A 26,494-nucleotide genomic window follows, 5' to 3' on the forward strand; every position below is an offset into this window, starting at 1 on the left:
GTTCTCTCGCCAGGCTGGAGTGCAGTGGCATAATCTCAGCTCACTGCAACCTCCACCTCCTGGGTTCAAGCGATTCTCCTGCATCAGCCTCCCGAGTAGCTGGGATTACAGGCATACCTCACCATGCCTAGCTAATTTTTGTATTTTTAGTAGAAACGGGGTTTCACTATGTTGGCCAGGATGGTCTCAATTTCTTGACCTCTTGATCTGCCCACCTCTGCCTCCCAAAGTGCTGGGATTACAGGAGTGAGCCACCGCACCCAGGCTCCTTCCTCAAATTTTTTTTTTTTTTTTTTTTTTTTTTAAAGGAATGATGCTCTACTCTTCATTCATGGGTGGTGAAAGCATCCAAGAGGTACCTTTAGATTATTTCCTTCTGCTAGTTCCTATCCCTCTTTACCCAATTCAGAAATACAGAGTGACTGAATCAAGGGCTGTCTCGCTGAGTTTCCTGGGTTCCTATCCCCATCCCTTCTATCCTTCTTATTACATTTTTAATGCAATTGATGTCATATGCATTGTAGCTAGCAAGAGCTGAGTGTTATTTTCCCTTTATGAAAAAAAAAAGTATTTATGTAAAGAAAATTCTTTGATGCTGACTTCTAAAATCCAAAATCCACTGAGTTGCATTATTTCTCCATAAATAGTTACTTGAAATTTTTATTTTGTCTTTCCTACTATTTCTTAATGTTGTTAAAAGTCTACTTCAAAACTGTTAGAAGTTATTTTCTCAGTATCCATATGTATTTAATTACACATTCATTGGTCAAGCAGTTTGGAAATATTAGTTCTGAGACCTATTTCCTTCTTTTAAACCAGTATCTTTACACTGGGTTTTACATACCTTAAAATTCTTAGCTTTCCTATAGGAAACATGTTTTTACAAAGTACTTAGTTTGAAATAACTTAAATCTAGACTTTAACTTTGTCCCAGTTTCTTCCAGGTCTTTCTTAACCTCATTCCTTCACCCGCCTCAACCTTCCTATAATAAATACACTTTTGTTGAAATAAAACCTATGCCCATGAAAAAGTATAAAGCATGCTATATAACTAGATGAATTTTTACAGAGCGCACATACACCTCAAGCTCCTGTGTGTCAACACCTAGATATCAGTTTTTCTTCCCCTACCACTGACCTGGCCTGTAACATATTCTTTAGTCTGTTCTTGAAATTTATATAAATAGAATGATACAATATATTTCATTGGTACCTGACCTATATTCTGTTTGGGAGAATCATTTATGTTGTTGTGTGATGTAGTAGCGTGTTTTTCTCATGGACTTTTGCATTGTTGCCAGTTTGGGACTGTTACGAATAATGTGTTTTCTCACAAATGTTCATGTTTCTGTTGGGTATTTAACTATAAATTTAAGTTCTGCAAAAGAAGAAATGATTATATTTAATTTAGTACTATTGCCAAACATATTCTAAAAAGTTTTACCAGTTAGTAATCTCTAGAGACGTAGATGAGAGTTTTAGTTGTTCTGTGTCCCTGCAAATACATAGTATTGTTCATCGTGGGTTTTTCTAAATATTAGTCATTCTGGTGAACAAACTATATTAGTTTTAACATCAAACTTGGATTCCTTTAGAGTAGGTTCACAAACTATTTGTAAACTGCAAAATTGTAATATAGAAGAGGTAATGCAAATGTAAATACCTATAGGATCTAGGGTAGTAATGTAAGTGAATGGAGTTTATTAGACACAAAGCAATAGCAGATGGCAGATTTCATAGTGACTAAGGTGTAAATGTAGAAAAATGTTGTTGGGGATACTGTCTTAAAAAGGAGAGAACATGCTTACTGTAAAAATTAATCTGGTCAACTAGATTCTTGGAATGTAAAAATATGATCCTAGTGTTTCTATCTTTTTATTTTTCATGAGAAACCAACATCCACATTTTTGATGTCATTTTCTGATTAGCACTGTTAGTAATGAATTCAATTTTTAAAAATGATGTTGGCCACACCAAGCACAACTGAGGATCCTTGTCCATATCGATCATGCAGGCTGCAAATTTCCACACTTTGTAAATTATATATTTGTGCCCTCAGAGGATGGCATTTTTTTCCTGACTCATTACTATTCCTGGATCAACAAAATTAAATTTTTATAAATAATAGATGATATAAATATGTACCAATCTATTTTCCTGTGAGTACCTATCCTTTTCTCTCTCTTCTCTTATTCCATTGCAAAATAAATTTGGTTAACCTTTGGCATTTAACCTGCTTAACATGTTAAAGTAGAATTGAAAAGGGAAATGTAGAGAAATTGCATTTGATAGTTATCAGAAACTGTCTTCACATGTATGTCTCAAGAAAAACACCTTTCTCTAAGAGTAGAGTTTGACAAAAATCTGTATGTTTAGAGTTTAGAACTAGAAATATTAAAAGTGCCTCTATTCTAACAAATTCTTTTTTTCCTTTAAAAGCCTTAAATTTAGAGGCGGGGCGCATTGGCTCACGCCTGTAATCCCAGCACTTTGGGAGGCCAAGGTGGGGCTGATCACGATGTCAGGATCAAGACCATCCTGGCTAACACGGTCAAACCCCGTCTCTACTAAAAATACAAAAAATTAGCCGGGCGCGGTGGCGGGCGCCTGTAGTCCCAGCTACTCAGCAGGCTGAGGCAGGAGAATGGCGTGAACCCGGGAGGCGGAGCTTGCAGTGAGCCGAGATAGCGTCACTGCTCTCCAGCCTGGGCGACAAAGCAAGACTCCATCTCAAAACAAAACAAAACAAAAAAAACCACTTAAATTTAGAGTTAGCAGTATGTTTTAAAGTATAAACATCCTTGGGAAGCATCACACATTAACTTAAATTCTTGTTATCAGATGATTTTATCAGAACAGTTTTAATGAATAGAAGAGTACTGGGTACTAGAAAACTGTTAGTGGGGAGATGAAAACAATGCTGTAGATAGTGTTATAATTTTTCTTAAGGCCAACATCACATAATAATTTATCTTAAAATTGAGTTAAATATTAACTGTCTATTGATAATTTTAAAACACATCCAACAACAAGTGAAAATGCTCATCTGCAAGCTTTAACAGATTTGCCATCAGAAAAAATCTACTTTTTCCCCTTCAGGTCAAATTATATAACCTTATTTTGTATCAGATAGTTACAGCCAGAAAAGAAATGAATAGGTTTGACTAACACTTTTAAATAGAGTTATTTTAATTGCTTTAACTGACACTTGTATTTAACATTATTTTGGCAGGAATGTTTTGAGAATCATCGAATTCTAGGTGTGGAAATCTGACTTTGAGCTGAAACGTGATAAGAATTTGTTTTCAAATATAATTTTTCTTTTTGAACAATAGGAATTATCCATGGAGTCTGGAATTGATCCTGGCCAGGAATATGGACAAGATTATTACAGTTATGAGCATGGGTACATCTTCATATTTTTTAATTCAGATTCTTATTTTAATATTTTATTAATAGGAAATTATTAAATGATTATTATTACTAGAATTTGTAATGTCATGTCAATCTCGCTAGTATAATGTCTGAAAATGAATAGTACATCAAGCTTTAATTTTAACCAAGTTTTAACCATTTTTCTATATTGAGTTCCATATTGATATTTTACATTAACGTTGACTGCAATTCTAGAAATGCGGTAAAATTATTCAAAATTATTTGTATGGGAAATAGATGTCAAACATATTTGCTCAATTCCTAAATTCACCATTTCTTTCGTATGAGATGTTAATGTTTTATCTGATCAGTTTAAAGTTTTGCCCAAGAGCAGTTGGGAAGCAGAAAACGTACCTTAGAATTCACTGATAAGTGTCTCAAAAGTCACTTATACACATATAAATTAGCTGCTTTCAAAAAAAAATACTGTAGAAAATTGTGAAGACCATTACAGACCATGTTCGAAACAACTTTTTGCTACCAAGGTACAGATTTTGTGTTGTGAATGAGCCATTACACTTTTCCAAAGCATCTATTTTGTGTTCTGGATTCTTCAGCTAGTTAATACACAATATGGCTTTTTCCTCGTTTCAGTTTCTCCAAAAACGAGTATCTGAAATAACTCAACTGTCTTTATTGTTATTCCAGGGTACCATTATGGCAAAAAAATCACTGGTCATCAGGTAGCAGTTCTTACTTTATAGTTTTGTAACTAGTTTACAGGGAGCCTGATAGGTGCTGTGTAAATATCTGTCTATTGAATGGTGGAAGAGAAAGAAGGAAACAGATCACTCATGGTAGATTCTACAGAAATCACATGACAAACTGTTTCAAGCTGTAAGTTTATATTTCAGGTATGAAATGCCTCAATATGGGAGTCGCCGTCGATTGTTACCACCAGCTGGACAAGAAGAATATGGTGAGGTGGTTGGTGAAGCTGAGGAAGAATATGAGGAGGAAGAGGTAACTACTGTAATTTTATTATGTAAGATAATCCAAGAAAAATATTGTTTAACCCTACATGACTAGCAGCTATAGAACATTTCAACTTTTAGAAATTCCTTTCATTTAGCACGTATTTTCCATAGAAATTTAACAATGCTGACCATTTCATTGCCTTGTTTTTGGAGGAAAATTAATTCTTGATAATTTAATTTATGTCCTTGTTAAAGTGTTAAACATTTGGAAAGGCCACAATAAAAATTATGTTTCCTAAAATTCTAAATCATGCTCCATAAAGATATTATAATCAAATATATTTTAAAGTTCTGCAATACAAAGGTTATTTTTGTTCCCACATTATCTAGCAAACTAAAAGTCATGAAAAAATATAGTCCCCACCTTTCAATTATCAGAGAAAAGTAAATTATTTCCACTAATAATTTTCAAGGAATTATGTAAATTATGTTTAAATTAGCATGACTCATTTCTATAACATTCTTATACTTTGTCTTCACTATTTACCTGGCAAATATATACAAAAACAACACTAACAACAAATAAATGTCACTGTGGCTTTAACATGTGTAAAATTTCATAAAATAGATTTATCATAAAAAAAGATAAATCATCATATTTTCATGATTATTGAAAATTTAGTTCAAGGGAATACAGAAAGCTATTAACCAAAGTCTAATGACAGAAGAAGGAAGAGGCAATAATTCTTTCTTTTTTATTTGATCTAAGATGCAAAATAAACTTTGAGTAACAAGAAGGAAATTAATGTATTTGGGTATTGTAAAGTACAAGCTAAAATAAAATAATTTACTTTCTCTTAATCACGTTCTGTCTATATACAGTAGAAATTTTTGTGATTGTTTTCTTAAGCCAGTTATATAACATTCATGAAGCTATCACCCACAGATTCATTCCTGCGTAACTTACGTGGGACAAGGTCATATCATAGCTATCTCTAAGCTGACACTTCAATTGCATTTTCACAATTTTCAGGAAGAGCCAAAGAAAATTAAAAAACCAAAAGTTGAAATTAGAGAGCCTAGTGAGGAGGAAGAAGTAGTTGTAACTATCGAAAAACCACCAGCAGCTGAGCCTACATATACAACATGGAAGAGAGCCAGGATATTCCCCATGATTTTTAAGAAAGTTAGAGGATTAGCTGATAAAAGAGGAATCGTTGACCTTGAGGGTGAAGAGTGGCAGAGACGCCTTGAGGAAGACGATAAAGATTATTTGAAACTCACTCTGGACCAAGAGGAAGCAACAGAAAGCACTGTAGAATCAGAGGAGGAATCCTCCAGTGACTATACTGAATACAGTGAAGAAGAGTCTGAGTTCAGTGAGTCTGAGACTACAGAAGAGGAATCTGAGTCAGAGACACCCTCTGAGGAGGAGGAGAGTTCTACCCCTGAATCAGAAGAATCCGAATCCACAGAGTCAGAAGGAGAAGAAGCAAGGAAAAACATTGTGCTTGCAAGAAGAAGGCCCATTGTTGAGGAGGTCAAGGAAGTCAAGGGTAGGAAAGAGGAACCACAAGAAGAACAAAAAGAACTTAAGGTGGAAGAAGAAGAACACTCAGAAGAAGAGGAAAGTGGACCGGTCCCTGTGGAAGAAAGTACAGACCTTGAAGCTCAAGATGTCCCTGAAGAAGGCAGTGCAGAATCAGCTTCGGTGGAAGGAGGTGTGGAAAGTGAGGAGGAATCAGAATCAGGTAGTAGTAGCAGTAGTAGCGAAAGTCAGTCTGGAGGTCCATGGGGCTATCAGGTGCCAGCGTATGACAGAAGCAAGAATGCAAACCAAAAGAAGTCGCCAGGAGCAAACTCTGAAGGTTACAACACAGCACTTTAAAAGAGATCACAGTAGGTGGGAGTTTTGCTGTGATGAGTGCTCTCGTGTGCAGTGCCTTCTGTGTGTTCTCCAAAGTGACACTTGAAAGGGAGGAAATTGATCATGATTTTGGTATGACTTATGATCAGAAGCATACCAGAAAAGTGAATATATATGCTGTCCAAATCGATTTGTATATTAGACTGTATTAGAGTAAAACTGACTAATCCTTCCTATATTAGTAAATCAGAACACATGCAATCAGCTAATCAATATTTAATATTTACTGGTAGGATTTTTGTTAATGCAATGTGGCACTATGTATTATCAGTGATACTCTGTCTATTGGAATGGATGGCATATATATATATATATATATACACACACACTATATATATATGTTTTTATATCATCTTTCAAAATAAATACTAAGACAAGCTTCAACAAATTATCTTTAACAGATTACTTTTGCATATATGTACATTTCAACTGGCAAAGGTATTATAAAAATTATGAACATCTTCAAATAAGTTTGTATCTGCAACTTCAAATATTAGGAGTTCAATTAAATAACATTTTCAATTAAAAATTATTACAGCTTATTTTCTGTTTATTATGAGCTACAGTGGATTTAAAAATAAATGTAACAGTTATAAATTTTTTTCTAGGTAAATAAACTATAATTTTGAAATATAGTTCTGAAAATCAGAATGCATGCAATGTGTTGATAGTTCACATATTCCAAAAATGCAATAGTATTTTGAGAAAAACACAGTATTGCTTAACCCTTGCTTCTTGCTATTTTTAATGTTGATTGGTAAAAGTCAAATGAATTTGTGAAAACGTCCAGTTGCTTACAAAAGGAAAGTTTAGTATAATTAGCTTTCAGTTTTGTGTATTACTAGGTAAATGATGCAGACTGAGAAGATATTTTCTTTTAAGTTAGTGTATTTAATTGGACAACCCAGAAAACCCGGATACATCAAGTAAATAAATGCATTAAATTATGCATCAAGTAAATAAATAAAGTCAAGTAAATAAATGCATCAAATTATACAAAATGCATTAAATTATACAAAAGTTTTGGCTAACTAGAGAATACATTACAAATTAGAATCATGTGGTTTAAAAATATTTTTAAAATATTGGGAATAGAAGCATTACTATGAATAGAATATACTAAAGCTGTTCATTCCTTTCAGTTTAACTTTCCTGAATAGTATAGCAGCTGTCAAATAGTGGATCAGCTCCTTAAATAAAAGTAATACATTTTTTTCCATGTGGATCGGCAATTTGATCTAACAGAATACATGTGTTTCCGGAAATGTCTGCTTTCCAACTCAACAATACATTTTTCAAACATTAATAAGCCCTGAAGCCAATAAAGGATTGGTGAAAAGAAATGTATGTTAATAAAGACTGGCTTCCTTCTATCTCTCTTGAGTGATTTACCTTTGATAGCTTTCTAAATGTCATGGTTTTGGATTTCACAGGCAATGTAATTGTTGCCTTTTTAATTTATTTGATAGTGACTCACATATTTTTGTTTATTTTGTCAGTGGGCAAGAAAAAGAATGATCAAGTTAGTTGTAGATCGGGAGTATGAAACCAGCTCAACTGGAGAAGACAGCGCTCCTGAATGTCAGAGACACCGTCTTCACCATCCTAGTATCCACAGTAATATCAATGGCAATATATATATTGCACAGAATGGTTCTGTGGTGAGAACCCGCCGTGCCTGCCTCACGGACAACTTAAAAGTTGCTTCCCCTGTTCGATTGGGAAGGCACTTTAAGAAACTAGACAAGTTGGCAGTGACACATGAGGAGAATGTGCCTCTGAACACATTATCAAAGGGGCCATTTTCTACTGAGAAAATGAATGCAAGACCAACTCTGGTTACATTTGCCCCTTGCCCTGTGGGGACTGACAATACAGCAGTGAAGACACTAGGGAACAGGCTGAAAAGCACAGTTGAACAGGAGTCCATGATTGACAGTAAGAACATCAAGGAGGCTTTGGAATTTCATAGTGACCACACACAGTCCGATGATGAAGAGCTTTGGATGGGTCCCTGGAATAACCTCCATATACCAATGACAAAACTGTGACCAATTTTTTTAAAAGATATTTTAATTTTTACTTCTGTTTTTAATAAACTGTGCTTTTTATTGTCACTGAGAAGACAATGTATGGAATTTATATCGTGCACACAAGCTAAAACTTTGAACAATATGCTTTAAAATTTTAAAAGAGACAGATTTGCATTCATATTGTTATCAATTAATTGTTTTTCCCAGAAAATCCTTCTGGACATACTTTCACTAAATAACCTATCATTTAAACATTTAGCTGTTTTGTTGGGTCTTGAATTTTTTTTTCGTTTTAATAAACAAGAAATAATTACTAAGTAATTTATATTTTATTGATTAATATAGATTATGCCTCATTTCTAGCTCCACAAAACCTTTTTAGTACATGTAATTTTATTTTCCATAGCCAAAAGGGCAAAAAGGAAATGGAGGATATTTACAGGCAATGAGTTTATACAGCTGCTGTCTACACTGCCCTAATTTTTAAAATGAAATGAGAGCTAGAATTGCAAAGTAAATGAGGGAATCACCTGTAAATTATTTTAAATCATGAGTTTGTTTTCTTTATTGTCCAGTATAAAGGTTTTCACATTTTACCATAAATACATTTATATCTTGACCCTTTAGGAAACCACTTGAAGTCATATGTCTTTTTATCAATATTATTTACAATATTCCCTGGTCCCTCTATCTCATATCAAATATGGTAGATAATTAAGTTTAATCACTCGAAGTTAAATAATTGTTTGGAGCAACATGGGAATCTCACCATTAGCAAAGCTTTTAGGGAAGTGAGAAAGGTTCTAGTAAACAATAATGCATCTAGAATGACAATTTCATAACGGAAGACATGATGAGAATAGGGAAGTCTCCCATTAATGTCACTAGACTTTAATAGTTTGTAAACCCAGCATATCAGAGTAAAGGAATTTGGCAGGGTTGAAATTTATATAATATAGGAAGCCTATGAAGGCTATGAATTCATAACTTCAAATGTTGTGTTTAACTTCTTCCATTTTCAGTTTATTTATAGAATATTTTAATGCACATATTTATGTGCCTAAAATCCAGAACCAGGAAATCATTGCCTGGGCATTTTTTAAAATCAAAGAACATAGTCTTGATTTTTTACCATTGAACAAAGCACAGTGTTTCATCATAAATAGAAATGAAAACAGAATATCCTTTAAAAAACTTGCCTTGTGTGTTGCTTATTTTCCAGATGTAAAAAGAATGAAACAATATAGATTAAGAGAATTCAGCATTCTATTGAATATTACTTAGTATGATATAGATGTAGCTCACTTCAAATTTTGCATAGTATTGACCAAGTTCAGGTTTTAATGAAATTTCCTCATGCATGCTTAATATATGGTTGAAGGATTGAATAATGCACTATTATTTATTTCCCCTTACATGTTTCACATCTTAAAAATTGGTTATTATTATGCTATTTCCTTATTTCCAAAGTGAATGAATTCTTTTAATATAAACTTGCCAACTTGTAAGAGTAGTATGTTTTTACTTCAGATTTCCAAGAAAATATTTGAGATCAAATACAGTAACATCTCGTCTGCCTTATTTTATTGAAAATTAATGCATTCCATACCCTTGCAAAAAAAAAAAAAAAACCTAGTGGCATCAGCTAGGAGATTAGAAACATAGAATCATGACCATACTTCCTAGTCTACCAAACAAGCATCCACATTTTCATAAGATCCTAAGGTGGTTTATATGCATATTAAATTTTGGAAGCAATGAAGTCTGGGGCTTATTCCTTCAAGCACCAAAGCAAGGGTTTTTAGCATAGGATACTTTGTATAGGAATTAGATTGAGCATGTATTTCTCTACTAATTCAATCAGAGGTCATTGAATATAATTTATTATTATCTTGATACCCCCAGATCATCTCAGTCAGCATCCCATGATATTCTCTCCATATACAGTTTCATATTGTGTTTTTGTCCTTTGATTTCTGACTGTGACATTTAACTTATTCTGTTATTGTGCCTTTCTCACAGTTTTTTTCTTTCAGTTTACAGCTTCTAGTATCCTGGTGGGAAAGTTTGTGTTTTTGTTTGTTTTCTTATTATTGAAAAATCATGAAGCTTAAGATGGGAATTAGGTACATGGATTCAAGCAAATGTTTTGCGACTCTTAGATGCTTTTTTTGGTTACCAGTAAATTTGGAAATCTGATGTTGGCGGAAGTCTCATGGCCTGATATATGAGATGTCACTGTATTTTAAACTACATTTTTTTTAATGAGAAAATATGCAAAATTTTACAAACCACTTAGCATACACATTTCAGTAATTTAAACTTGATTATTTCCTTGCAAACAATCATGAAGTCAATCTATTACTTAATGGAGATAGCATAAAGAGAAGCAGAATTTACACAGAGCAACCAAACCAAATATTTGGTCAGTATATTTTGGGTAGACGAGCAGCAAAATTATTACTAACTAAATAAATCCGAATCAATTTAATAGTTACTTTAATAGAAATTTCACTAGTCTATAAATCCCTGACTCAGGATTAAAACTGTGGAACCCAGGAGAAATACCCAAGTGTGTTTAATCTTAAGAATACTTCATATAAATAATGTTTCAATATTTATAAAGAAATTGGTTGTTATTTTTCCTAGAAAGGTGTAGGAAGGTTTCCTTGTTGTTCTCAATCATCACTAGCTTCAGTCAGGCAGAAGAAACAGCAGGTCTTGGCTAATCAAGATGAGAACAGATGATGTAATGACTAATATTGCAACCTGTTGATTTTAGGTCTTGTGGGCATTAAGAGAAAGCAGAGGAAGAATGAGAAAATATAGTCAGAGTGACATAGGACATTTGTGACAATGACCATCGAATCACAGATGTTAATCTCCCTCTCTCAATTTGTCTTTTTCACTAATTACAGACTCTGAGAGTTGTAATAGAATTGCAACTGTAGGTTGGCCAAAACCATCTTTTTAAAATACAGAGAAAAGTTTGCCTTGAATTTTATATGTGATATGTCATTTATGTTATTATACCACATTGTTCACAGGGATGTTAAAACGTATTATTCACTTAAGTGGTTGTTCCAAAGGTGATTCAGTAGTTACTATAAAATATTGTTTTAAAACATTTTTATATCATAGAGCCAGAAGTAATTGAATATTGACTCTCAAGGGAAGACATTTTCTTTCTTTTATTTCATGAGCTTTGATTTTTCTCTTTCTCTGCTTCACCTTCTTCGTTTTATACCATAAGTGAGATTTATATACCACTTGAATTTAATTAGTAAAATAGGCAAAAAGTGCTAATAATCTTTTCTCAGGGCAGATGCCTATTGGTGCCTGCAAATTACATAGCGATAAGGCTGAGGGATAGGTTCAAAATAATACTGAGTACTTACACATTTTATTGATAGTTTCTTTCTATTCCCAAATGGTATGTGAAATTTTTGTTCTAATTTTTTTATTGGTTTTCAGTAGTTAACTCTGATCTTTATCATAAGAATCTTTAGTTATAGATTGGAATTTTTTTCATTGCAATCTACTTTAAATTTGTGGTCAGTTAAGCACATGTATGGAAGATTCAAACATTGTCTATAGTTTGAAAAATCTATCGACACCTTCACTGCTTTCCAATTTCTTTATCCAAATACCTGTTCTTCCTTAAAAAATATTATGTTACTGTATGAAGAATCTGAATTAGAAGTTTTAAGTTAAAATGCATTGTTATTCACTAAACAATGTTTCAAAAATAAATTTTCATTTGAAAAGATGATTTCTCATTACTCTGTCAGGTGGGGATAAAAATCAGTAACTATTTTCACATTTATATGTTGAGTATTTCAGCCTGATAATAAAAGCCTGCTCTGCAACCTCTTATCTTAGAACAATGTGGAGGAAAGAAGTGTATTTTAAAACTTCTACCCATTCTTTTCTCATTTCAGTCATGTACTCATGCCACCAAGTTCTGAGAAGAGTGGAAACTGTGTTTCCTAACATACCACCTATTCATTTATATTTTTAAAATGTAATTACATAAACATTAAGGTTTTCACATATGATCAGTTTATGATGTTTATAGAAATGCTAAATGACAGCATAAATGTGGCAAGAAGCAGAGTCAACATGAAGTTATATTCTGCATTTTAACATGGTTGAGTCTGACATTTCAGAGACTCATAATTTAACTCTCTCTACCCCCAGCTCCCACCCTCTATCTGTCTCCTTCTCTGTTAAAATATGCTCCCATTTCGCTGGTCACATGCAGCTTCCTGATTTTCTAATGCAGTTGATGATATAATAATTTCAATTGTCTTTTATCTCAAATAATCAGGAATGAGAGAAATAAATTTTCTAAAACAGCCAACTTGGACATAGACGGAATTCTTGGTCCATTGCCTTTTTTCTCTGCAATTGTAGAAGAGAATTTTATATATCTATGTATTTCCAGTACCCAGCATACCTACTTGCATAAACAACGCTGCTGAGAACAATATTGCATTAAATAGAATGAATTAATTCTAGCCCTATCACCATGTAACCTTTGGCACATCATTTTATAATTTATCCTTATATAAAAATTGTAAAATGGTAATAATATCCACTTCAATTAAGAGATGAAATCAGATATTTAATCTGAATATATTGTGATTGCTATAAATATATATGTACAGAATAAAAGATTACAAAATTGCCTTCATGTTCTTCTCCACAGATTTAGCCAGAGTCTAATATTTTCTGGCAAAATGCCAGTGTAAATTTTATTGACCTACCTTACATAGTAGATATTTTAAGTTATAAGAAAATACAATATCTTCCCCATGCTAATACATGTATATGTTTTTAAAGAGAAGTAAAATAACCCTGTAGTACTTTTTGTCTTTTGAATTGGCCTATTGCACAGTTTAAAATTTTAAAATGCAAACACTGTTGAAAAGAGCACCACACAAAATCGTGGCTACACTGAAGACTGTTCAGCAGCTTCATGTCTGTGAATGCAAGGAAATACTTAGAAGTCTGTCCTAAAATATGTCATATTTCAATTTAAGTACTTACCCTAAATATGCCTTTAATGTAGAGTAATTGCTGAATTAACACTGGCTCTTTTGGATTTGTTGTAAAAGAGGCTAGGTTTATTTCAAAATCTAGACCATGCTTACCTGTTCTTTCTCTCTAATCCCAGCATCATTATTTGCATATATAAGCCTATGGACAAAAGCTGATTTTAAAATATCAGTGTCTATAACTTTGTATGTATCCCCTTTGTTTTCTATTCCCCATCAAATTTCTTTACCTTGCCATCTTCTATAAAAGACTCTGAATTTTCTAACCTTGTAAAAATATCAGTTATAGTCCAATGAGAAGAAAAGGGGGCATTTTAGCTAGCTAAAGTATATGTACATGATGTAAATCAATATCTACTTATATTTAAATTACTTTAGGTACAAAAACATTTAAATTCACAGAAATAAAACAGTATATCAATGTCAACATTGATTTTAGGGACTCTTACATGTCATATTTTATTTATCCTATTGAATTAACATCAATATAGACGCGACATCTTTTCTCCAGAGGTACAAACACTCATTCACATACTATTAAGACAGTTTGGGGTCTTTCTGAGTGATGATGGCTAAACAGGTAGCCTAAAGGTATATATTCTGATGGAACAAACGTTTGCCTTTTAAAAGTAAATCATGCATACCATAAGACTGTTAAAATCAATATGGAAAGCCTTATTTACACTAACATGTATAGTTGAGCTATCATAACTATAACTTAGATTGTGGAGTAGTAAGTATAGGCTAAAAAGTATCTATATTGCATCATTAGGTTAGTATCAGATTCCTGTTACTGGGAGAAAAGTTTACCCAAAGAACCATTATCCTTGTCATCAAGGAAGACATAATTTGCCTAAGCTACCAACATGTCATTAACCCGTCATTTTCCAATGTTAGTAACTACAGGTGGGCTTAAAGGATAAATCTTGGCCTCTAGTAATTCCTTTGTTACCGTACTACATTGATCACACCCCAGCCTTTTTAATTTAATTTTCATAACTACAAAATTAGTTTGGCTATCAGTATCCTAGGGCCTTTTTTAGCAGAAGCTGAAATAATGGACACAATATTCCCTTGAAACCAGCACTGCAACTGTGGTTTACAGAACCAGCTGCTGTGCCCATCTCATGCCTGTGCTACTTATTTAGACCCCATTTCAGAACAAAAAGGTCTTAGGGTGATTTACAAAACTGCATACACTACAAAAGAAGTAAAGGTGAAAGACAAAAGGAAAATAGAGAAGAGTAAACATGGAGCTTGGGTTAGCATTCACACTTATGCCCTCATGGTTCCATACCTTAAATATTTAGGTTACAAATACAGCTCTAATCTCCCAGACATCAGATCAAAAAAGGAAAACAGGATTAGTTACAGGATTCATAGTGTACATAAAGTTAGAAACAATTAATGATGAAAAGTCAGCTTTGCCTGCTACCAGGATCTGAGGGAAATTTTTCCTAAGTGTCTTTATTAAAAGTATGCTATAATATATATTGGCTTAGTAGCGGTCAAATTTTATTTCTTTGCTTCTTGTTTCTTCTTGTATAGCTTGCAAACATCAGCCTTTCCTCCAGGAGATCTTCAAGTGTTTGACTCTATCATCCTATTATCAACACCTCTTACAATGACTACTGAAAGGGTAGATTGCCAGAATATTTTCTACTCTGACTAGCATTCTTTCTTGCCAAAAGATTTCTATTAATCCTATTTAATTAAGTTACCAAAGGCCAGGTTGTAAAGGTCTGCACAGTTATATAACTGTGCTGTTTGCTGATGATAGTGTATGTAAATGCAGACCTATTTCTTCAGAATACAGATTTTTTTTTTCCTTTGAAGTTCTAGCCTGACTATAGGGAACTTTTCTTAGAGAAATGAAACTGTCTTTTATAAAGTAGGCAAAAATATGAAGAATATAGCATCACCTTAATTGCTTGCCTAATTTAGCTTAATTACACTCACCATAATATCATTTTATATAAATATATATTTGTATGATAGACATATTATCTTCATAGATGTGCTGATAAACCTGCTCTCCAGAAGAACAAAACAAAACAATAACAAACAAAGATTTGTTGTGTTTGCAGATTTCCATGATACAAATACACCCACCATGGTCAATTTCAAGCCACTGATGGGCCTAATAGCCAGTTTGCCAAATTCTTGGAAAATTTCAACATTGGTTCTTGCAAGCCAGTATAGACTTGGCTTACATGTGTTGTACTAGTGCAGTTATTGAGAGTGATTACTTTCATTCTCAAAAAAGGAAGCAGAAACTTTCTCTGGAAATCAAAAATGTCTTGGCTGGGTGTGATGGCTCATGCATTTTGGAGAGGTCAAGGAGGGAGAATTGTTTGTGTCCAGAAATTTGAGATTAGCTTGGGCAATATAGCAAGAACCTGTCTCTACAAGAAAAAAAAAGTTAGCAAGGCATGGTGGCACATGCCTGTAGTCTCAGCTACTTGGGAGGATGAGGCAGGAGGATCATCACTGGAAACAAAGATTGTGAGGTTACAGTGAGCTATGCTCATGCCACTGCACTCAGTCTTGGTGACAAAGGGAGATTCTTTCTAAAAAGAAGAAAGAGAAAGAAAAAGAAAGAAAGAAAGAAAGAAAGAAAGAAAGAAAGAAAGAAAGAAAGAAAGAAAGAAAGAAAGAAAGAAGAAAGAAAGAAAGAAGAAAGAAGGAAGGAAGGAAGGAAGGAGAAGAAGGAAGGAAGGAAGGAGAGAGAGGGAAGAAGGAAGGAAGAAGGAAGGAAGAAGGAAGAAAGAAAGAAAGAAAGAAAGAAAGAAAGAAAGAAAGAAAGAAAGAAAGAAAGAAAGAAAGAAAGAAAGAAAGAAAGAAAGAAGGAAGGAAGGAAGGAGAGAGAGAGGGGAAGGAAGGAAGGAAGGAAGGAAGGAAGGAAGGAAGGAAGGAAGGAAGGAAGGAAGGAAGGAAGGAAGGAAGGAAGGAAAAGAAAGAAAGTCTTCACAAAAGGGCTGATGCCTAAAGGACAACAGAAAGTGCTCAAAGAGACAAGTTTTTCCATACAATGGGAAAAGAGAAGAGGCCAAGAGAATTCTGTAAGATGCCCCTTAAGCAGAAAGGCCATTTTGTGCAAAGGCCAGAAATGTAAGGGAATTAAGATACATATTTAAAGAAAACTACCAATAATTCAGTTTCACATTTTCATAAAATGCAATTGCATGGTGTGGGGTTAGGAAATAGAAAAATAAACCTATGTTTTAGGCAAGAACTAAATTACTAATAAACCTATTTCTATCTTATCACATAGACAATTTGCAATCACTTCAAACAAATCTAAACAAGAGAGAAGAGCACTTAAATGCTTATATAAGATGAAAGGCAGACTTCATAATGAAAAGAATATGAGGAATAGAAAGAGGAGAAAATTTCAGCATAGAAGGCCTGGATTCAAGCTTTAGTTCACCAATGAATGTATTAATGGACCTTTCTATTGTTAAGTCCAAGGACCATTTCTTAATGTTATTTATGTACTCTTCATTTTTTTTTAAAGTTAGCACCACCTATTCTTATACCGTGAAGTTCTCCTCTTTCTCATCTCTCACCATCTTCAGGACTTACACAATCTTCTCATATCCTCTTGTTCATTTTGATACCTTAAGAAAAAAATGAGCTTAAATAATATTTTGAAAATATTAAATTAAAGAAGGTTTCATGCATGTGTAATTCATATTTTCTCACAGTCATGCCACCTAACCACCTAACAATGAAGAAACACAGCGTAGCGATTAAACTTTGATTTGAGCAAGATCGTACGGGTCCAAATCCTGGCTTTGCTACTACCTAGCTAAATCCTTTATCTGTAAACTGATAATAATAGTCCTTATCCTGTGGGCTATTACGAGGATTAAGTTAGTTAATTTTTGTAAAGCTTTTCAAACAACTCTTGCATATAATAGACGCTACATAAGTAAAACAGAAATGTGCAGGGGGAAAATCACTTCAAGAAAGAAAGGGGTTTGGGTGCAGTGGCTCAGGCCTATCTACAAGGGAGGCTGAAGAGGGAGGATCCCTTGAACCCAGAAATCGGTGGCTGCTATGAGTCTTGTTCATGCCACTGCACTTTAGCCTGGGTGACAGAGTGAGACTCCAATTCTGAAAAAAAAAAAAAAAAAAGAGGTAGACATAGGGAGAAATTTCATCTAGCCAAGAATAGGAAACAGAAAACCTGCTTATTCCATCTTTGGGTAGATTGTGAGAAGGAGAGAAGGAGAAAGTGGTGACATGTATGCACTGTTATTTTCCCTCTCCTTTTCACCCTTGCCCCCACATCTCTGAATGGTGAAAGACAGAAGTTTTTCATCTGAGTCCCTGTTTAAGACATTGAGGACCTTTTCTTTGTGTGTGGGATGGGGTGGGCTGGGAGGGGGGTGTTATGCCAACCTGGACAGGCTAGTCAGAGTATAAACAGTAACTATATAGGCAGACAGAAGCCAGAGTTTATCTCCTGGGAATCTACCCTCAATCTCACATTATATGGAAGATGTACAGATGTTTGCACAAATTCTGTGCATGAATGTGGGAGAGGTGAGAACGTTCAAGGTGTGACCTTAGTAGGCTTTGAGTTAGGTCTGTATGGAAAGGCTCAAGTCTTACAAGGAGAAATTGGGAATGGACAAATGTTGCAGAGAGACTTCCAGGGTATAACTAGTACCAGCAGGAGCTGCAGCCATCCTGAGTCAACAGGGAAGACCACAGTATCCAGACCAAGCTGAAAGAACATGTCACAAGTTCACTATCTGAAGACTGTAACGTCATATGTGTGCAGGTAGAGCAGTGGTCAGAGGACCACAGAAAGCATCATCAGAAGTCAGCAAGAACCTGGAGAGCAGCAATAACTACACTTGCATTTAAGATCCTATTCCTACATTATTGTGAACAAAAAGTGAGCAGCTCTGCAGTATATTCAGACACCATCTTGGATTGCAAAAGGTTGGGAGGGAGGAGCTGAATATCTAAGCACTTACTAAAAGGTGGACTATTTAAACCAGAAAATATTGATGTCTTGTTAATTGAAATGTTTACGTCTTTTCTCTGAGCATCTGGATAGTGGATTTTGGCAAGGTTTAAATCAGCTATGAAAAAAATAAAGACACTTTTCCTTTTCCCATGTCTGCTATAGCAATCTTGGGAGAGAGGATAGCTGTTTTTCACTCTATTTGTTTCTGATAAATAGACTTGAAGACTTTCGAAGATTGTTACCATGTTATAATTATCTTAGGGTCCTTATACATGTTCAAATTTTGTAATTCTGATTGATATCATGACACAATATAATTATAGGCCTCTTCCTGCTCTTATTCACACAATCTTTTCTCTTTCTCCTTCAGAGAAGTACGTATCTCAGAAAGTAAGCTCAAATATACAATTAACATGAACCCGAGAGTCAGATCATTTGCATCCTGACAACTTCCAAAGTGATACATTTGTCACAGTGAATTTCGTATTTATTTTTTGGTGTTTGGAATATAGCTTTAACTGGAACAAGAAAAACCTCCACGGAGCTTATAGTTTGCTCCAGTATTCAAATAGTATTAAATATTCTGAAGGACATAAAGACAAACAGATATATTTTACCAGTGCAAGATGGGACCTCCCTCCCTGCTTCTTAGGTTTCAGTTATCAAATCAGGTGATATCCAATAAAACTCTTAATAAATTGTGAAGTGATATGCCAATTGCTATAAATAAAGATAAGTAAATACATTGCCACACATTTTTCTGGGGTGTTATTAACATGTACTGCTATTACTGAAAACGTCAACTCAAATCTCTCTCCTGAGATCAACTGCCATATAGTGCGCAACGTGGGCTGGCAATCTGTCCCGACTCACTTGGGATAGTCTGAGCTTATGTCAATTGCTATTAATAACGATGCACAAGCATTCATTTCACTTTAAAATATGCTCATTTGAATGATAGATAAATTATGTAGTCACTCTACCAATTGGAATTTCCTCTTAAAATTGCACAGAAACTTCAAAGTCAGCAGTCTATTTTATCCCTTTCACGCAAATCCTATCAAGCTTGTTATCGCTCATTTGTATCCTAGACCCTTTAATGGCTCTACCCTCCTCTAAGGCAGCTACACTTTTCTCACACTGCTTCTTCTGCTTTACCTCCCTTCCCATGCCATTAACAGGCAACTTGCCCTGTTTATCTTTCTTTAATATACCCCCTAGAGGAGTAGTTTTTCCATTTCTGCGGTTTCATCCCCGGCCCAAGACTTCAACATCTCTGCTCAAGGCTAGTCTAATGGATTTTTAATGGAGATTCTTTATTCCGGCCTTTTTATTTATTAAAAAATGAGTTGTAATGCTGCTACAGTAATCTTAATGGAATATAAACGCATCACCTAAAGTCACTTTTAAAGACTTTCTTTTTTCTCATAAAGAATACAATTAATATCCTGTAGTATTTAACAACTTCTAAAATATAGCTCAACCTATCTTTCTAGACATATATCCCATCTTAATATATAGACAGGTTTCCTCCAAAAATACCAGAAAAAATCTTTCCAGAGAGTGTAAGATATGAGAACATTTGAGAGATTTTGCTCAGTCGTTAGTTGGGCAATCATAATTTCTATTAATTAAAAAAGGTTTTGCCTTAGAAATTTTGAGTCTCAAATTCTCATTGTGAATTGAAATTTCTCATGCCTAGAGTGCTGCATTAGAAGCAGCAAGATTTCATTTAAGTCAAAGATCCCTGTAGGCCAGGATCATGGATGACTCAGTGGTATTAAATTGATAAGGCAATGATCAAAGCATTCATTCACTTTCATATTTGCATTTGACGAAATTAAAAAATCTCCACAGCCTCTGTGTTCTCAGGGTTGGCACTGCAGGCTGCAAGGAAGAGAATATACATTGGGAAAAGGAGGTTAAAAAAGAGACTTCTGGGCCACAACACTTGAAAGAATTTGAAGGTATGCCGAGGATGAGGTGGCATCCACCCAGGGGGACCAAAAAAGGCTTTTAAGCCCCAGCCATCTTTCTGAAGCTAATCTCCGCCTCCACCAACCAACCCTTATTCAGTAGCTTCTGCCTATATTCTTCTTGCTAAGCCAGGGCATAGCATACTATCTTGGCAACTATTTTAGCCCCCTGACACAAGGGACATATAAATCCCCATTAGAAAAAAAGAAACAGTGCCTGAATCCAGCTGATGGGTGAATGGAGGCCTCTAGGTTAAATCAGCACATTATTGTGCAGAAACATATAACTGATATTAATGTGCCTTATTATGATTCTACTCTACATATTAATAAAGAATCAAAGGAGATAGTTCTGTTCAGGAACTGTGCATGTGGAGTGGTGATTCTTGCTCTCTTTCATGCAGTCTAACAAAATAATAGAAAATCCCAGAAGAAGAAGGAAAGAACAACTTTTATTGAAGACTTGGTAGCTCCTAAGTCTTCAAGGTTGTTTTTCAATACAGCAGTGCCACCAACCTGATGTAGGTATGATGTGTTATCTGTCCATTTCCTTCCTTCCTTCCTTCCTTCCTTCCTTCCTTCCTTCCTTCCTTCCCTCCTTCCTTCCTCTTTCTTCCTTCCTTCTCATCCTTCCTTCCTTCTCCCCTCCTCCTTCCTTCCTTTCTTTTTCTTTCTTCTTTCTTTCTTTTTTCTTTCTTTCTTTCTTTCTTTTCTTTCTTCTTTCATCCTTCCTTCCTTCTCCCCTTCCTGCCTTCCTTCCTTTTTCTTTCTTCTTTCTTTCTTTTTTCTTTCTTTCTTTCCTTTCTTCTTTCTTTCTTTCCTCTTTCTTTTTCCTTTCTTTCTTCTTCCTTCTTTCTTTCTCTCTCTTTCTTCCACTTCCTTCCTTTATTCCTTCCCTCCCTCCCTCTTTCTTCCTTCCTTCCTTCCTTCTTTCCTTCCTTCTTTCTTTCTTTTCTTTCTTTCTCCTTCCTTCCTTCTTTCCTTCCTTCTTTCTTTCTTTTCTTTCTTTCTTTCTCCTTCCTTCCTTCCTTCTTTCCTTCCTTCTTTCTTTCTTTTCTTTCTTTCTCCTTCCTTCCTTCTTTCCTTCCTTCCTTCCCTCCCTCCCTCCTTCCTTCCTTCCTCTTTCTTCCTTCCTTCTCATCCTTCCTTCCTTCTCCCCTTCTTGCCTTCCTTCCTTTTTCTTTCTTCTTTCTTTCTCTTTTTTCTTTCTTTCTTCTTTCCTTTCTTCTTTCTTTCTTCTTTCTGTCTTTCTTTCTTTCCTCTTTCTTTCATTCTTTTTCCTTTCTTTGTACTTCTTTCTTTCTCTCTCTCTCTCTTCCACTTCGTTCCTTTATTCCCTCCCTCCCTCCTTCTTTCTTCCTTCCTTCCTTCTTTCCTTCCTTCCTTCTTTCTTCTTTCTTTCTTTCCTTTCTTTCTTCTTTCTTTCTCCTTCCTTCCTTCCCTCCTCCCTCCCTCCCTCCCTCCCTCCCTCCCTCCCTTCCTTCCTTCCTTCCTTCCTTCCTTCCTTCCTTCCTTCCTTCCTTCTTTCTTCTTTCTTTCCTGCCTTGCAAATGCCTTGTTGCTTTCTGTCTTAATATCTCCACACAGAATCGATGACTAGCAAAGAAATGGTCCACTCGGACTTGCTTAGTCAAATGAAAATGGTATACCCAATTGCAAGGTCCTGGTGCCATCTTAGTTTTACACAAAGGAGTAAAACAACTACCTACTTGGGGGAAATCTTATCTCCTTCTCCCATAGGAAATGAAGCCCCTGGCTCAATTAAGCCTTCAGTTCACATAGATTCCCCTAAATATGTGGACAGACATGGTTTACTGAAATTTGGGTAAGTTGAAAACCCAATCGTGTCCACTGGTCTGTCCACACTCAGTGCTAGCGATGCAGAATTGAAAATTAAGTTAAGCACTCAGTTCAGTGGGTAGAACTCAATCTCACACTCATAGCTCTAGCCAATACTTTCCTTTACAGGACTGGCTATACTATTTTTGCTGACTTTTGAGCAGGAAGATTATAGGCTAGAAGGTAAAAGACATCCCTCTGTGGTACCGTAAATTGTGGAAGCAATTGTACCACTGATCAGATTTCCTAGCTAACTAATGTAAGATCCTCATGGTATGATTCCATTTTCTGATGAGTTGTACTCCTGATATAGACACGTTATACTTGACCCCTGTCTAGAGTTTCTCTATTTGTCTCATTGTAAAGGAGGTCACAGTGCATGGGGTATGACACCTATAGACATCTGGAATTGCTGAACATTAGGATGATAATATTTCTAATTCTACCTCTTTCATCTCCTCTTGGTTCATATACTTTAACAAGATAGTTTGCTCACTAAATATGGGTGTCCTCCCTAAAAAGTGTCAACGTCTCTTGGCTGTTTTCTGAAAAACAGAATAAAACAGTTATGGTGGGGGATACATAAATCTATTTTAAATTTTGGAATTTTGTGTTGACAATTCTTGGATTGTCAACCTCAGGCCAGCTTGGTTTTATAAATTTCGCATGGCAGCATGAACAAAAGGAGCCTGGAAGATTCTAATTTAGTTCTAATTCATTCATATGGATTAAAAATGCTCTCATCCTTCTTGATCCTGACCCTTTCAGATGAAAAATCTGGGTGCAAATAAGAGGTAATTAGAGGAAAAGTGAAATTATCGGTACTAAAAAGGAACACACCAATTTTGTGATGGTGGAGGGAGAGCAACAACCTTAGTACCTGAGGTTGGATCCAAGGGGTTAAAAGGGGACTGGGATGGACACCACTGCCTAATCAAACTGCAACTCCATCTGCCAGTGTGACTTGCTGCTGGAATCGTAACCTGTCCATGTGCCACAAAAACAGAAAACTGCATGTGAACATAGCTGGTCTTAAATTTTTCTGCTCTTCCTGAAACAATACCTGACAGTCAAGTCTGCAACCTCCTGTTGATACTGCCTGTGTTTTTTCATCAATCCAGTGTGATGGTGGTCCAAATCACATTTTGCAATAAATCCCAGTTACTTGTGCTCCTTTTTGTTCTGTGTTTCTATGTGGGTGAACTGGCAGCCACAGAATCACTCCCTTAAACTGGGATTCTTTGTCGTCCATTTATTGTCCTCTTAATTGTTGTCAGTGACACCAAAGTTTGGCAGATTAATCTAAATTTCTTTGCACAGGTCACATCTGATATAGTCTGGGTTTAAACGATGTCTTAGCTATCTAAGATGAGACCTCCTGATCCCTTCTTAAATTTATTCACAGTTGGCTAAGTCTAGCTTCCTTGGGGGTGGTGTATAATTGCAGGCAAAACTACAGGTTGGCCTCATCATGATGCATGGAATTCAGTTGAGAGTAGCCTTAATTAAGTACTATAAGAAAGATTTAGTCCTAGCCTCTGTCAGTCAGATTAATTAGAATGGTCAACGAAGTGGCATAATCCTTGGTTTTTGTTTTCAGCCAAGAACATACTAGGAAGGCATAAGAATATATTATTGAGAAAGGAAATCCACCAGAGTTCCTGAACATCCCTCAAAACTGCTCCCTGCACCCCAACCCTTGGAAATGGCCCAAGAGAACAGTCATCAGGACCTTGCATTCCTCCAGTGTCCCTCTAAACCTATTTTATAACAGAGTGCTTCCAATGAGACACCTCCTTGTGAATACCTTTTGCCAGTGCTCCCTAGAGGGAAGATTAAACAGCGAGTTTCAGATTGCAAATCTCTAGCAGATATTGACAATGTACCATCATATGTGTTCTTTGTCATTAGGGAGTCAAGATCCTGCCTTACCCAACATGATCTGGATCTCAGAACTGAGGAGAGGGGTCTTCCTTGTGTGTTCTGTCTCACCTCTAGGAGTAAAGTCTATTATATATTGTTATGCATTTAACATATCTGCTATTGTATTATATATTTCATCTGCTATTATATTTGTTGGAGTTTCTTGACCTTTTACTAGTCAATTCCGTCTTATTCTGATCCCTTGACGTATATAATAATAGGATTATCATGGCGCCAGCATGAGGTCAATTCTGATACCTTTGTTTTAAAATGCTACGCCACTCCAAGCTGAATATCAGGTGTGCTATGTGGATTGTGTTGAAAAGTAATTAACGGTGAAATATTTCTACTAAATGCTTTTTCAACCAAGCAGTAATCATTTTTATAGGAACTTAATACTTTTCTCCATAGGTTTGCAAGTTTCACTTTTCATTTGCTACTTCTATGTTTAGTAACTTTTCAAATTTCTGCAATAGTTAACACTGTTTTTGACAATCAAAGAAGAGAAACTTAAATATTTTAATATCATTAAAAACATTGACCTAGCCAACAAATTGTAATGTAGTTTCTTAAAGATAAGGCCTAAGCTTTTTGAGAATCCTTTATGTGCTGATAGTTTAGCTATCAAATTTCCCCCTCAATGTTATATATAATTTATTTATATATAAACTATTTATAACATAAATTATACATAGTGAGCAGACAGAATTATCTAGATTTTGAAATTTTTGTCATTTTTCTCCTGAATAAAAAATAAAATTTGGCATATTGTTTATAATTTTATTCATTATCATTTTACTTTCATAGAACAAATGTGCTAATGGGTGCCTCAGGGAGCATTGCTCTGGAAATGAACATATTTAATGTTCTAATTAATGATCTGGAAGAGAGAAAACCTGGCCTTTAATAAAATAGCTAGCATGACTAATTTAAAAGGTGCTAAACATACCATCAGGGACATTTAAGTCATTAAAAAAACTTAGAAAAAAACATAAATAATTGAAAGAAATTCATATTTTGCACAAAAAACTCAGGGCAGCCTAACTAAAATGAAAATAACTTTCCCATACTAGCAAAAGTCACAATTAAATAAGATTAGGAAGCAAATTTTATTCATAATAGAAGGTGCTTTGATTCAATGATAACATTTTTACTGTTTTTGAGTATTTTGGATTTATATGTTTGCATAAGTAAACAACTGTTTTGTTTTTGGAAGCTTGGTTTTCTTTCCTATGACAAAATAGAATTGATTTTATATTATTCTTGTAGCAACTTTACTAATTTATTTAGTAAGCTCATCCCCCCTCTACTCATCAGCAGTGTCTGACTATTCTAATTCTCCATATCCTCCTAAACTTTAATATTATCAAGATTCTTAAAGTGTTGTTAGTTTAATAGAAGATGAAAATATCTTATGGTTTTAGTTTTATATTTCCTTGTTTATTAATGAGGTTGAGCACTTTTTTCATGTCTTTACTAGCTGTTTGCATTACATTATTTATAACTTTTCTGTTTATATATTTTGCCCAATTTATGTTGTTTCTTTGTTCTATTATTAAAAATATATTTTGGGCAGGGTGCGGTGGCTCACGCCTGTGATCCCAGCACTTTGGGAGGCCGACGCAGGTGGATCAAGAGGTCAGGAGCTTGAGACCAGCCTGGCCAACATGGTGAAACCCCATCTCTACTAAAGATACAAAAAATTAGCTGAGCATGGTGGTGTGCGTGTATAATCCCAGCTACTCAGGACGCTGAGGCAGGAGAGTCGCTTGAACCCCAGAGGCGGAGGTTGCAGTGAGCCGAGATCTCACCATTGCACTCCAGCCTGGGCGACAGGGCGACTATATATATATAAAATTAAGAATATTAAATCATTGTCATGTAAACACTGTTTCCAGTGTACAAGGTATATTTTGATTTTGTTTATGAACCCTTTCACCATGAGATTGTAAAAAGCATAATTTTTAAACATATTTATTTCTTCTTAATTCTTTGTCTTTGCTTCCGAAGGTTTCCCTTATCTCAAAGTCAAAGAAATATTCTCCTAAATTTTATTTGACTCATAAAAATTAGATTCATAATACATCTGAAATATCCTTTTAGAGAAATGACTTTAATATCTACAATAGTGAGAGACACAACAATGCTTCAATGTGGTTTACTGGGAAGAATACCAACTGTTTTGGAGAGCCTGTAGTATTATTCCAGGCTCTGCATTTCTACATTTGCTCCATGACCTTGAGGGGTATGTTTATTTTCTCAAGCCTTAGTTTATTCAATTAAAAAATAAAAAAAGGAATTAGGTCTATGTTATCTCAAGCAGAGCCTTCCCTAGGTTGTGTGGTGGTGCTTCAGGAACGTATTTCTTTTGGCGCTCTTATCTATATAAATAGTTGGAAT

The 26,494-nt window shown here is 35.0% G+C and overlaps 1 protein-coding gene across 1 annotated transcript in view; it reads left to right on the forward strand.

Annotated features, from left to right (window-relative positions):
• Positions 1-6,256, forward strand: part of PCDH15 (protocadherin related 15) — a 1,784,920-nt gene extending 1,778,664 nt beyond the window's left edge. The window contains exons 37-38 of the mRNA XM_050805159.1: positions 4,290-4,398; positions 5,386-6,256. Coding sequence (XP_050661116.1) covers positions 4,290-4,398; positions 5,386-6,240 — 964 coding nt within the window. The 3' untranslated portion in view covers positions 6,241-6,256. The remainder of the gene's footprint in view (positions 1-4,289; positions 4,399-5,385) is intronic.
• Positions 6,257-26,494: the final 20,238 nt, after the last annotated feature.

The sequence above is a fragment of the Macaca thibetana genome, chromosome 9 (assembly GCF_024542745.1).
Source record: "Macaca thibetana thibetana isolate TM-01 chromosome 9, ASM2454274v1, whole genome shotgun sequence".
Lineage (NCBI taxonomy): Eukaryota > Metazoa > Chordata > Mammalia > Primates > Cercopithecidae > Macaca > Macaca thibetana.